This window comes from Ixodes scapularis, unplaced genomic scaffold (genome assembly GCF_016920785.2).
Source record: "Ixodes scapularis isolate PalLabHiFi unplaced genomic scaffold, ASM1692078v2 PGA_scaffold1__304_contigs__length_218370807, whole genome shotgun sequence".
NCBI classification, from domain to species: Eukaryota; Metazoa; Arthropoda; class Arachnida; order Ixodida; family Ixodidae; genus Ixodes; species Ixodes scapularis.
In genome coordinates this window covers 193,558,132-193,572,249 of record NW_024609846.1, presented here as the reverse complement: position 1 = coordinate 193,572,249, position 14,118 = coordinate 193,558,132, and the positions used below count along the sequence as shown (strand labels likewise).

The following is a 14,118-nucleotide window of genomic DNA, read 5'->3' as shown; positions in this document are numbered from 1 at the left end:
GTTGTACCGCCAGTTTGCGGAAAGTGAGCGTGAAGAACAGGTGAGTGCTGAAATTCTTGTTCCTACCTACCATTTACATGCAAACAAACGTCTTCAAACGAAATACTTTAATGATCAGGACATTTAGAAAACGTTATATTGTTGAACTTAGCAATTGAAAGAGATAATTATAACGAATGCATTATTACAGCTCGGAAAAAGGTTTTTGCAGTTTTTATTTCTCTCTAAGTTCATTGTTAAGTATGAAGGGACTATGTATGTTGAAAATTATGGCCCTCAGAATCGCGTTCACACTTTCCATCACAGTTTCGTGAGCATAAAAAGGCGTTCTGAGGCAGTTCAGCCGGAGATATGCGTTTCAACATATATCTACAATATATTTGTTGTCCTCGTACAGAAGGACAAACGTTATTTTTACTCATATTGTAGTAGTACTGTGTGTTTTGCGATAAGCCATTGTTGCTGAAAAGCCTGAGTTTGTGGCGTGCAACGTTCTTAGGTCTATCAGTTGTAGCTCCACGGAAGAGCGTCGTACGAAAATGGGTGTCTGCGCCCTGCACACGAGCAGGTACGGGTGCATAGGGTTAATCCTAGCGCCGCCTGCTGCAACGCCTCCACGAACAACGGAGGAGAACCGTTTTTAAACCGACGATCTTTATTCGCAAATATTTGCTCAAACTTTGTTTGTCATAAAAACCACAATAGAGTCATTTTCCCCCGAAGAGATTGTGCGTCCAACGTTCCACCGGTTCCGCTGCATCTGTCTATAGGGTGGGCTGATAGCGTGTTGAGAGAGCCACCAAGCGGACATGTCACGAAATGTCGCCAGGCGTGGTAGGAAGCTTGTCAACTGTCTTTGCTCTATTAACCTTTAGTTGCTTGTGTGCTTTGAGACTAACGCAGCTCCTTTCGACATAAACAAAATATTGGACACATTGAAAAAAAGAAAAGAAGATCGCAAACTAACTAGACACAATTAATGCAAGTCAGAGAGGTATCATCAATGAATGGGAAAACATAGAACCCAAAAGTGAAGAAAATGTGGATTCTTTTAACCTCTCCCCCCCCCCCCCCCCCCCCCCCCCCATATCTTCCCGACAGAAACAAGTATTCAGGGTGTCTAGCTCAACCGGACTCAGACACCAAAATTAAACGCGCAATCTTCGAACGGAACGGAAGGAACCCGTCGGTAACCGAAATCAAATATTTGATATTCAACCTGAATCGTATCGAAACCATAACGACTAGACTCAATAAAATATGCGCCGCACCTTTTCTTTTTTGTTGCGGTTTGAAACGCTAAATTGAATACATGTTCGCGAAGGTGGTGCCAGCGGCCCAGCATTGATTAAACGAACAACAGCGACCGGGAGGTAGTTCTACAATATTTAAACATATAAATTGGCAGCGACCTGTGCCTTCGAAGTCCAATAAAGAATAAAATGTATTATAGGGACTTGGGGAAGGAAGTGGCAAGAAAATTGGTGTGTCACGTGATGTATATTTTCCGGCTAAATTTAGCGGGGAAACTGGTTTGGTGTCTAGGTCACATGACGTGAAATTTCCCGCAAAATATAGAAGGTCACTGAATCGGCGTATAGGTCACGTGACGTCAATTTCCCGCTAAATGTGGCGTGGGAACTAAACTGGTTTTTTGGCCACAAGGCGTAAACTTTCCAGCTAAATTTAGCGGGGAAACTGAGTTGACATATAGGTCACGGGACGTCAATATTTCCGCTATATTTAGCCGGGAAACTGAATTGGTCTGCATGTCCCGTGACGTCAGTTAACGCGATATAAGTTTTCCCTCTGAATTTAGGTGAGAAACTAAATTTGTGCAAAGGTCTTGTGATAATAATTCCCCGCTAAGTTTAGCGGGGAATGCACGGACGGATGGACGGTTGGACATGGACGGCCATGGGCGGACGGACGGACGGAAAGACGGGCGGGCGGACGGGCGAACAAAACTTTGGGATTTAGGTATTGGCGTTAAAACGTATTTCGTGCTTTAAAATACATTCAACGTTCATGCGCAGTACAACTTGACGTTGGCAACTCGCCGCAGAAGCGTACACCTCTTTCTGACTAAGCAAAGATGCTGAAGGGTTATTTTTGTAAGTGTCCGTGTATGTGATGTTTTTGCCGGTGAACAAGTTTTAGAGTTAATGCGTAAAGATAAAAGTGAACATAAAAATAAATATACAAAGAGACGGCTCTCAGCGTGCGCTTGTTCCGCGCGGTGGCAGAGGCAGCAAAGGGCGTTGCCACGTGTAGCGCGAGACTGAGGAACCGGTCGGCGGAAAGTTTATCGTCCAGAGCTGTGGAAGCTGCTTGATAAAACGTTTGCGCTTTGTGTGTTTTTAAAATGCAACTTATCGCCTTTCTTCATTATCTTGTACTTTTTCGCTTGAATAGTCCTTCGACTGCACTTCGCAGTCTTTCTCATATTCAACTCGGAGATTCCAGGCGTCCGAGGCGAGTGGTTCCGTGCTAGTGTTGCGGTGTCACTTTGCGTCCTGGAGGATTGACTTCTCATGTGAGTGCTGTGCTTTCGTACTCTTTACGAGCGGCTGCATGACCGCACTTTTCGCATAATATTGTATGGGTGATAAAACTGAATACATCCAAAGCAATGAAGCGTAAATTTGTTTTGCTGTCATCTCTCTGCAGCACGGCTTATGAAGACAGTATTTGTTGTATTTCCAATACAGGTAACACCAAGTTGAATACACTTTTTTTCTTCTTTTCAAATAAGATCTTTTAACTTTTTTTTTGTTTTGTTTGTTAAGCACAAGAAATAAACGGGCGTCCGCGGTTAAAGGTAAAGTTAAAAACCGCTTTGAATCGCCGGTTCGTGTTTGGTGGAACTGGTATGCGAACCAATAATTCAAATGCATCGCTGAACAGGAACCGAACTGCAACCGAACCGGAACTATATCTGGAGCTACCGAACCTGAACAGAATCAGAAGGATAATTATGACACAATTATATGTTTTATTATATGTTTCACAATTGAAACAATTGTGAAACATATAAACCGGAGAAAAGCACACACGCCCTCGAAGTTAAGTTGAAGAGCGTGAAATATTGCAGCCCTAAAATTAACTTGATAATATTTACACTAGACAGAACAGAAAACAGCAAGTCACACAATGAAGGCAAGGGTGCCTGAAACTTCGAAATAGGCTGGATCGTCCGACTACAAGGAGAGCTTAACTCCTTTAACAATCCTAACAATTTTGTGGACTAGTTGAACTAAAAATACAAAATTAACTGTCACAAAATACATCACTATAACCTCTTTTTTTATAAACAAACATTTCAAGACGATTCCAGTTAAGAAACTAAAGTGCAATACTTTAGGGGACACGAAGAGCAAAAAATAGTGCCACTTTCGTTTTAGCAATTGAACCGTTGTAGGCCACGCTTCGTTTGCGCGTAGGACGATAAAGCTGATGGAAACCCGACTTGCGTCTGCGTTTTTTTTTCCTCAACAATAGGATATGAGGAGAAAAGCCAAGTGCAGCATCAATATAAGATTAAGATATTAAGCAACGTAAAAAAAAAGAAGTATTGTACGTAAACAACACTGCATTTCACATTAAGATTGACCGTAGAAAACTCGACGATCCCATGGACCCAACCACAACCAAGAAGAGATAAAAATGATCAATGAGATCGTAGGGTTGGCGGCGAACGGACTAAATGTGTAGCGGAATATGAAGAACTATGGTGTTATTTTTGAGTAACCCAAATGAGTTTTTAATATCACCGAGACGTTGCTATCCGACAACCTTTTTGATAGCGAAGTTGTCCTTCTTCAGAACACGATAATGCACATGAGAACGGAAGTACACTTGGTGGCGTGTGTTGCGCCACAATGGCTGAAGTTTCGAAAATGTATTTCTTTAGTCGAAACATTTTTTTTTGTTATGCACATATCGTTAGCGCGGTATATACAAGTACCCATGTTCGCATCCTGGCTGCATTAACATCGCATACCGCTCTGTGTCTAGTAACGTAAACGTTAATGTCAGCATCATTATAGCGGACGACTTCAATATTATAGGAATTCAATGAGAACGCCACTTCCGCCTGGGCCTCATAACTGCCAAAACGATCATTTGAATTGGCTGTTAATTATAATTTGGGCTCAACCTTTTTCGGCCCTAATAAGACCTAAAACACAACCCCGAACCGGTTTTATTAAAATCGAGCAAAATTTAAAAAAAAGAAGCTATCCTTTAAATAAAAAGACAACAAGAAACCTCGCAATTTTTTCGCAATTTTTGCAGTATTATCTTGTGTATACCTGGAACACAGCACACACTGCACTGAACGCGAGGCTGTGAACCACACCGATTCTACCGTTGCCTACTACTTGTCCATACAAGGATATGTTCCACGCATTTGGGGTCAAGCGCATGTTCCTTGAAGGTTGCGAATTCGTATCGGCGCGTCGTTTTTTCTTTAAAATAATCCCCGATAAACGCCGAATATTTGTCTAATACCTACAATCAACACTGAAAAAGACGAATCTATGGGAAACACGCCCCCGTGTTTGAAGAAAATTAAACCTCAAATACACGAATGCCTATAACCTAAAGCAGGCAGTTAGAATGTGCGCGTTGCCACGGTTTATCGCAATGCTTCATTGATTTTTAAGTTGTAAATCAACATTTCTATTTTATTTTTTATTGGAAGCTGGAGTTTCTCATGGTATTTCTGATAGCGCGATGATTTTGGCGTCTCTAGCTGCTATCAATGAACAACTTGTCGAAATGTTCTATAATGCCAGATAATAAGATAAGCGACGGCGCTTACATTCCACAGGTTGGAATGGAAAAAGAACACAACGGGCTTCTCGGTCCCTGTAATTAAACTACGCATCTCGGAAAGCTGACTCTCCGTGAAAATGTAACGCTAGTGGTGGTGATGAAACTCAAAAGTTTAAGCACATGACATTATGTGGACCAAAAGATGCAAACCAAAAACAAAAATTCTCTATTAGCCCATGTCCACCTAAGCCCAATATTCATCAAATTGAAATTAGAAATTGGGGGCCCGTGTAGCAATTATGTAATTGAAAAATAAATATATTTTTTTAACTAAATAGCAAGTTTTTTTTATTGAAATGAATGCTACAGGCGCTCAAATCTCAAATATAGATATGATACATATAGTCTTAGGTAATCGTCGGTGCATAGAAATATTTTTTGTATATTTTTATTTAGCCAGCGTCATGTGCTCAAACCTTCGGAATTTATCACCACCACTAGCATCACTTTCTCAGAGTTTCAGCTCTCTGCGATGCGTAGTTTATTTATGCCGCCTGAAGCACCCGGTTTTATTATCTCAATTTCACCCTAGACATGCAATGTAACTATTTTTGGATTGTTTTCTGTCGACGGCCACACTTGAGGTACTTGTTCCTTAAATATAATAATAATTTAATGAATATGACCAACGTATATGAGCTGCCTTTCCGCGAGTCTTTTTGGAGAAAAGTTCTTTGTAGCGGAACAATAAAGATGTAAAAATATAAATAAACACAAGATTCTCAAATACGTAGTTATAATATGCGAAAGCTAATTTTGAAAACCAAAAATGATGGCTTATTAAGTAAACAATATTTGACTGACAGATGAAGTTACCTCGTTGTAACACAAATAAGGTCACAGTCAGCGAAAACCGGTCTACTGAGTCAAGCACTAACCCACATATTAAAATGTAGTATGATAAACTCAAACAATATCCCCTTCTAAATACAATGTCCCCTGCGTATATATGAAAAAAAACTCTTGAGGTATATTTTTTTAAAGTATATTCTTTGGAAGTATGACTGCGAGATGATAAATATCATGAGGTTTTAGTTAAAGTCTTAATATCTAAGTGCAAATCATTCATGCTTGAAACATCATTTATCAGAATAAACTTCTACTTCCATATTAATCTTCCCTAGATATTGTATAATTTTGACTTCTGTTGGCTGTCGGGACCCGCCCACAAGCACCCTCGTGCTTTTGCGGGCCCGTACGTATCTGTATGTTTTCGTTCAGGAATAAATAAATAATAATAATAATAGCAGGGAAAGCAAGTAGTTGCTATTTAAAGCTCTAGCTTGCCTTACGGCGCAGAGCCTACTCACGAACTTCACATATTAAGCAGCCTCTGCCACTTCGTGAAAATGTAATATGAACACAAATGCCTGGCTCCTCTCAAATTCTTTACCATCTGAAACGTTTGAAAGGCATATTATCATTGCCATGGCATTATGCAACACAAAGTATTCTGACAGACCGAGCTGTCAAAATCGCACAATAAACAAATAAAACGGAGTAACTTTTCGGTCATGCCATCTTAGGCCACGCTTTTTGACTGATCGCTCTACGAACTCTCCATTTAGTGTTTCAGGGAAAAGCGTCGCATCAATGAGATCGATCAGTTAAGGTGTGTGCATTTGGACAACCCCATATTTCACAATAAACATTTTATTTATATATATTTTTATTACGAACTGAAATACATTCACTTTACTCCTACAAAACGCCCGTTTTCAGCAGTATAGTCCTGTCATTTCTAAGTTGCGCTGAGCTTTTCATGTTAGCTACTGTGGTGGCGCCATCTGTGAGTGACGGGGTCAACCCGATCAACCTTTCCTTTTAATATTTGGGCTCTGCTAACATAAGTCAAACGATAAAAAATAAGTTGTATTCCCAAAACCTTTACTTTTGAATCGTTCATATCAATATGCCTTATCGATAAAATGCATTTTTGATAGGTACGCAGTTTGATTCATAAATCCATTGATTGTTAGGGTTAATTTCCGCAAGGAATAAATATAAAAAAAATGCAGCCAGGGTTCATACATTTTCATTGAAACGTATCACGAGAATATGAAGGTATTTCTTATTTTAATATAAAAACAAGGTGAACAGAGAAGGCCAGGCAAAGTTAGGGCGAACATATTATTTGTATGAAGTGATGATCCGTTAACTGCAGAAAGGCTGTGATCTAACTGACCAGTTAAGTGGAATATGCGCATGTCAGTAAATATACATATATATATATATATATATATATATATATATATATATATATATATATATATATATATATATATATATATATAGGGTGGTCGTTTTTAACTTGCAGATTTGTTCAAAACAAATCGTGAAAGTTGTACTTATGCGGTTTGTGCAGGTGAGTTATACGGCCAGGGGGACATAGTATAGGGGGCCAATCGTAATGATCAGTCGGCTAATTAATCAAAAATGGTTAATTAACTTCTTAATTTATGAACATAGACATTTTGTTCAAAATTAAAAACTTGCTGAGCGTCATCGAAAAACACTAAATCAGTAATTTTCAGAAATACTTGGAGCGCGTGAGAAGCATAGTGGTGCACTAAAGGTACCCCTCGTGGAGCAGGTACAAGGCTAGCGGTTGCGGAACGCCATGAAAATCGAATCATCCGCGTGCCGCAACCGCTAGCCTTGTACGCCGAAATCAACATTCAAATTTACGCGCGCTCTCCAGAGGTGTGACGCCACAGAAGGGGCAGACTTTCAGGTCGCGTTGGTAGCCTTGAAGAGTATATCGAGCGTTCTTTCGTGCCTCTCGGTGAATGAGCTTCCAAGCATTCTTTTTCCGCCATCGAACGTCTTATAATCAGTTGGGAACGTGGTTTACTGCCCACTTTGTACCATTTTAGTCGTCACGCTTCAGTGTTGCCAGTAGGGGCTTTCGGTTTAAAATACACAATAAGAAATAAAAAAATTCTATATCTTCGCCAATTGTTCTTGTTTTTTTTTTCGCACAATACTTGGGGGACTTGGAGAACTCTGGCGAAATTTCGGGAGTCGCTCATTTGTTTCAAAATTAGTTCAAGACGTTAATAGAGGCTTCTACACAACAACGCAACAAGAGAAAGCCGGGTCAGTGGCGTGAACTTCTCCTCGACGTGCAGCGCGGCAGACATAATTCTGAGTACACACGAACGCCGCCGACACTGGGCGCTTTTCCTGCCTGGACGCGTTTCACCACAACACGGCAAGCATGTCATTTCATCTGTCCCACTTAGCCAGCTTCATTGCCACAAGCGCGGAAAGATCGCGCTGAACTACCGCTACAAGTCTAAAGAAGCCGTATTACAGTAAGGGGTTTCACCCAAGCACGTAACAGTGACGTCCTTGAAGGACGCTTATGAAGAATAGCTACGCGCCAAGATTCCCTTCACACGCACTCGGCGGCAGCGGTAGCGAGTTCGTCTGCTCGAAGCTTAATGTGTACTGCTTTTCAACTCACAGGTAGGTGGGCATTTTTTTCTTCTTACAATCGTTCAGTGTTTTCTATCGCTGCTCTCACTGCTCCTACTGCTCTCATTTGTCCCATTAAACGTTGCCTTATCCGGAAAGAAAGGGGAGTGTGTGGAGAGGGCGAAGAATGACTGATTCTGACGAGATTATCGTGCCACGAAAGCCTATTGGAGGGGTTGAAAAACATGTTCAAAGAAATAAGATGATGTGACTGTTTTAAGCTGAGCTAGTTGGTTCATTGCTTGTTTGTTGTGTCGTCCGAACATGAAGGAAGAACACATTGAGAGAGCCACAGAAGAGGCAAACATACCCCTGGACTGACAACCGTGTAAATAAGATAATCGTTTTATCGATCTATTGGCGATTCCATTTAAAATCTGGCTGAAAAAAGGTACATGTCTCAAACGAACCTTTCAAAAAATATATATGCGGGGAAAATGATTCCCAAGAACGAAACTGCAAACCGTTTCTGCGTCGTATTTTTAGTTCCCGAGCTTTCTTTTTTTGTTTTTTGTTTTGTTTTCTTATTTCAAAATTACCAAAGGCAGATACTGGGATTTGGGCAATCTTCAAAGGTCGCGTATTTGGGAGCTTCGTCAGGCTCAGATACCTTCCGAACAACAAAGAAACTTTTTACATGTTTTTTTTTAAATACATAAAACACGACAAATATTTAAAAAAATGTTTTCATTTATTTTTGCAAAAACAAAATACAGAACAAGGCTTTTTGGACAACAGTTTACTAGGTTTGGATGATAATTGCTTTTGTAGCATTAAATTTTATGACATAAGCTGTACATCACACGAAAGATTCAACAAATACAATGTCGTTATAGACAAAAATGATATATGAGCAGTAACGTGTTTGAGTACAAAAGGAAGCTCTAGGTGTTCAAACTTCAAGAAACATTTTCTTAAAAAAGCCACGTTTAAATACGTTTTTTCGTGTGCTCAACGCCAGAGCGGTCTAGAACATCAAATGAAAATTCTATGTAATATATTGCTCAGACATATATCCGTACATTCAAAAAGACGATATATTTTAAGTTTTATTTTAATATGCAAAGGAAGGTCGTAGCCATTTTTTTCTGCCAGATTGGCAATTATTTGCTGAAACTTACACATAGTGTTGGTTGGCTTCAATTTAGCAAATAATTAAGCATGTTATGTATACGATATGAAGGCTTGTTATACACACGTCCAGCTTGTTTACTTTGAAGAATCTAAGAAATCAAGTAAAATGAAATTTCCCTAAATTGAACAGTTTAACAATATTATCCTTCTAAAGACTAAACTAGGATTCTGTGGCTCTAGGGACCAAAAATAATATTAGGGATGCTCCATGAGGCCTAGCGCGTAGTCGTGCCCTTTTCCAACTGCCTCTTCGCCACGCACTGTAAGCCCAATGAGAAGGTGGACTGGTTTATTCTTTTCCATCTTCGTGTCTTTTTTAAAGGAAACAGAAAAGCCCGCAGAGACCCGGGGCAAGTACGCTGTTCCCCAAACGTACCGCCGTTGTATCATTGTGCGTTTAATTCCCTTTTTGTGCTATTCCGGCACATGCCGATCCGATAGCGTGGTGTCATTTGGATCCCCGATCACAACCAAGCATGGTGAAGACATTGCAGCTGCTGCATTGACCAAATTACATTTGAGTAGCAGGAATTATAACAATATTTAGGTATCCGAGTGGCGGCGTTAAGCATGAAGAGCAGTGTACATATAATTACGTGGGATATGTAATAACACGAGTTCACAAGACCTTTATTGTGACCACAACGCGACGTTAAAATAGGTTGAAGATTCCCTCTTAAGACTTAGCAAATGGTTGCAAGACAAAATTAAGGGACTTTCCTTATTTCGAGAGTTCGTACGCAAGTCGCGTATCGAATGTTATTGACAAGAAAACGAGCGCTGTTTTTTGCCTCCCGACAGTGGGCCAGATGTGCTGCATCACTTTTCGTAAGAAAAATTCCAGGCTTCAGGGGCGACTATTTGAATGAAATGATCAGCGCGTCCAGTTGCTTTAAGTTCTCTTGATCTATGGCTGTGCCAGAAGACTTGATGCTTGAGTGGTCTACACACACCGCTACACGCACCTGGCACTTCCGGCATGCCGTCACAGCATGTGTGGCTCACTACACCAACGTCAAGAGAAAATGACGGAATACTGTAAGTTTTGTAACGAACCACGCTTTTCGGTCACATTAAATATTATGTGAACGTGTGTTACCAGATATATTATGCAATTGTATGTTCTTCGCCGTGGTCTATGCAAGCTTTGTCATTATAAAAAAAAAGCAAACGAATATTAGTAGGTTTAAACACGACTACCCTCTTACAAAACTTAGGGTGCGGGGAGAAGCGAGAACGGGAAACACCTGAAATTTCGCGCTAGGGCAGTGGGCACATCGAAAATATTTTGGTTCACCCAATTACTTTATCATTTCGTATAAAGCTTTTGAACAGCTGTATTTATAAGCTATTAATTCTCATGCTATAATTTAAGGAATCCATTCAGCTGTGATTTCAAATTTGCTATAGGTAATAGGTTAGACAGGTGTAGGTAAACCCTCATACTTTAAACATATCTTCTCTACGCAACAATCTTACTTTATCTAATTGTGGGTTAAATTGAAGCCAGAGAAGACTTTGACATGGTGCCAAGAATTAATTAATTCATAGGCACACAAATGAGGAAGACTATGCTTCGAATCTTAAAATAGAAATTTAAACATTTCGTCTCTTTAAATCTACAATATGTACGTCCAAACCCTGTACTGCATCGAATTTTTATTGGATGTTTTAGACTATACCGAAGGCTCTTACGAAAAAAGCGAAACTATTTAAAAATGTATTTTCTAAGAAATTTGATGTTGAAATTCTTAATTCTAGAGATTTTCTTGTATTCAAGTCCTGTTTCACCATGATGACTTTAAATATTATAACTATATTTTGCTTGTTCTGTCTGTGTTTAAGCTTCCATTGAATGTATAATTCATGCCATAAAAGTGAGTGTTACGAAAGTTTATCATCATGCAAACCTGGTAAAATATTGCCAAAGGGGCGAGGTTCTGGATTTTTGTATAGAAAAAAAAAAAAACAGCAAAACAATTCAAGAAATTATTGTGCTTTTATATAGCTTAAAAAGCAATGAGAATGTTTCTTTGTTGCGGGGAAGTGATCTGAGCGTGGACAGCTCCCAAATACAGAACCTGCAACATGATTGTCCGAATCTCCAAATCTTGTCTTTGATCCTTTAGAAGAAAAAAACTTGGAAACTAAATACATAGTGCGCAAACGGTTTTCATTATCTTGCTAGTCGAATTTCCACAGTGTGTATATATATATATATATATATATATATATATACATACATATATATGTATGTGTAGGTGAAGTAAGGTAAATATAAAGACAATGAACCGGGAAAAGTTAATAAGTCAAAGATGCGTACTGGAGTTACTAATTCGAAGTTTATTACGACGTTTCGAGCGGGGACCGTTTCGAGCGGGGACCTGATGAAGAGCGGTCCCCGCTCGAAAGTCGTAATAAACTTCGAATTAGTAACTCCGACAGTATCCCCGCAGGGGGCACCTGTGAAAGCAGGTGTTTGGAGAGTGGCGTCTCCACGGACCCCGAGCTCCGCAGGGGGCGCCTGCACCTTAGGTGCTAGGTGCTTGGTGAGTAGCGTCACCACGGACCCCAGCCGCGTGGGCCACCATACCCGCACGCAGGGGGCACCTACTTTAGTAGGTGCTTGGTGAGTGGCGTCACTACGAACCCCGAGCCATGTGGGTTCGCCCACCCACGTCTGGCTGTGCGTGGCGTACCCGTGTCCGGGGAAAAGGGGACCCTGGTGGTTGAGCTGAGCCCCGGGTATGTTTGGACCCTTCGGGGCCCCCTGGGCAAGGCAATACACTGCTTCGACCCCTGCTTCTCGTAGACGGGTGTCCTGGCTTGGCCCGACCAGGATGATTCAGTCAGTCGCCTCTTCTACCCTCTTCTTCCTTCTTTCACTTTTCCTTCCACCTCTTTCTCTTTTCTTCTGCACTCTCTTCCTTCCTTTTTCACCTTCTTAGGCGGCAAGGGCTAACCTTGAGTGGAAACAGGTCCTGTCCCTGCATCCACACTCGGTTATAGTGCCCGGGCAGCACTGGTAGAGTAATTGTGTCAGCCAAGCCTTTCTTGTTATGGCACATTACCTACCCCCTCGTTGGGCTCCGTGGTGGGCGGTGCACCCGGGCACTGAAATTCCTTCCCATCTTTATGGGTTCTCGTACTAAACCAACTGATCGGGCCCTGAAAAGGACCCGCACCGAAGTCCTTGACATTCCGACTAAGACTCCTGATCTTTTTAAATTCTCAAAGTTTCTTGTTTTGCACGCTGAGGGTGAAAAGCCACTGGCTAAACTTTCTCCATTTCTAGTATCTAAAGTGCTTGAAAGTATTATTGGTGCGAACTTTAGCGCCAAAAAGATGGCATCAGGCGACCTCCTTGTTGAGGTGAATACAAAGAAACAAAGTGAATCACTCCTAGCCCTAAACTCTGTCTCAGACTATAAGGTCAGTGTGACCCCTCACCGAAAGTTGAACACCGTCCAAGGGGTCATCTCTGAAGATGACTTGCTCGACTTGACAGATACAGAGCTAGTTGAGGGTCTCTCCGGACAGGGAGTGGTTGCAGCACGACGCATCACCATCCGTCGCGACGGCATAGAACGTAAAACCAGGCATGTCATTCTGACCTTTGACTCCATGACTCTACCCACTAATGTTAAGGCAGGCTACCTTCAGTGCCGTGTCCGGCCTTATGTGCCGAACCCTCAGCGCTGCTTTAAGTGCCAAAGGTTCGGCCATGGGTCGCGCAACTGTCGGGGCAGCGAGACCTGTGCCAAATGCTCTAGTAAGGAGCACGTCGCTGATGTGTGTGAGAACGAAGCTCAGTGCACAAACTGTAAAGGAAAACACCCAGCATACTCCCGATCTTGCCCGTTATGGAAGGAAGAAAAAGAAATTCTCACCTTGAAGGTTAATAAAGACATTTCCTACATTGATGCCAAAAAGCGTTTTGCCTTTGTTTCCAAAGGCTCGTATGCCCAGGTTGTACATAGGGGACCGGTACGGCCAATGGTTTCGACTGGAACACAGACGTCAGCATCCACCTCAGGGCAGGGGCTGACCCCTCCTGCTCCACCTGGCCCTTCGGCCCCTAAGGGCCGAGGCCTACCCCCTCGCACCTCTGCTCCCCAGAGGAAGCCCGGGGAGTCGCCGAAGCAGACGACCTCCAAGGGTCAATTGCCGGCGGCAACAGACGAGCTCATGGACGTAAGTGGGCCCAGGTCCGAGGAGGATACTCCCCTCTCAGGATCGGAGTCGTCTCTTTCTGTTGCCAGTGACCCCACTTGTAAACAGAAAGATCCTCCTAAAAAGCAGCGTACCCCACGTGTAAAAATAGATTTTAAACCTTAACGGATCTCCCTTTTAGGTCACTTTTATATATATATATATATATATTTATTTATTTTTTTCGTTTAAATGGCAAAAAACTATAGTATTATGCAGTGGAATTGCCGTGGTCTTTTCCTTAATATTGATGACATAAATTTTTTTCTTGATGAGCTTCGACCTGTCGCTATATGCCTACAGGAGACTCATCTCAAGGACACACAAACAAATGTTCTACGTCGTCATCAGGTTTTTAGAAAGGACCGTGCATCCCATAGCAACTCCTCTGGTGGAGTAGCTGTGGTTGTGCAGAGTGGTATTGCCTGTACTTCTGTTCCTCTCACAACCTCT

The 14,118-nt window shown here is 41.6% G+C and overlaps 1 protein-coding gene across 2 annotated transcripts in view; it reads left to right on the top strand.

Annotated features, from left to right (window-relative positions):
• The first annotated feature begins 2,256 nt into the window (after positions 1–2,256).
• The window catches only part of LOC8039967 (putative phospholipase B-like 2), a 62,887-nt gene continuing 51,025 nt past the window's right edge, over positions 2,257–14,118 (top strand). Inside the window, exon 1 of one of the 2 annotated variants that reach the window (XM_040213565.3) lies at positions 2,257–2,536. In XM_040213565.3, coding sequence (XP_040069499.1) covers positions 2,535–2,536 — 2 coding nt within the window. In that variant the 5' untranslated portion in view covers positions 2,257–2,534. Of the gene's footprint in view, positions 2,537–8,234; positions 8,311–14,118 lie in introns of those variants that run through there. The other variant, XM_040213570.3, reaches the window with a different exon arrangement.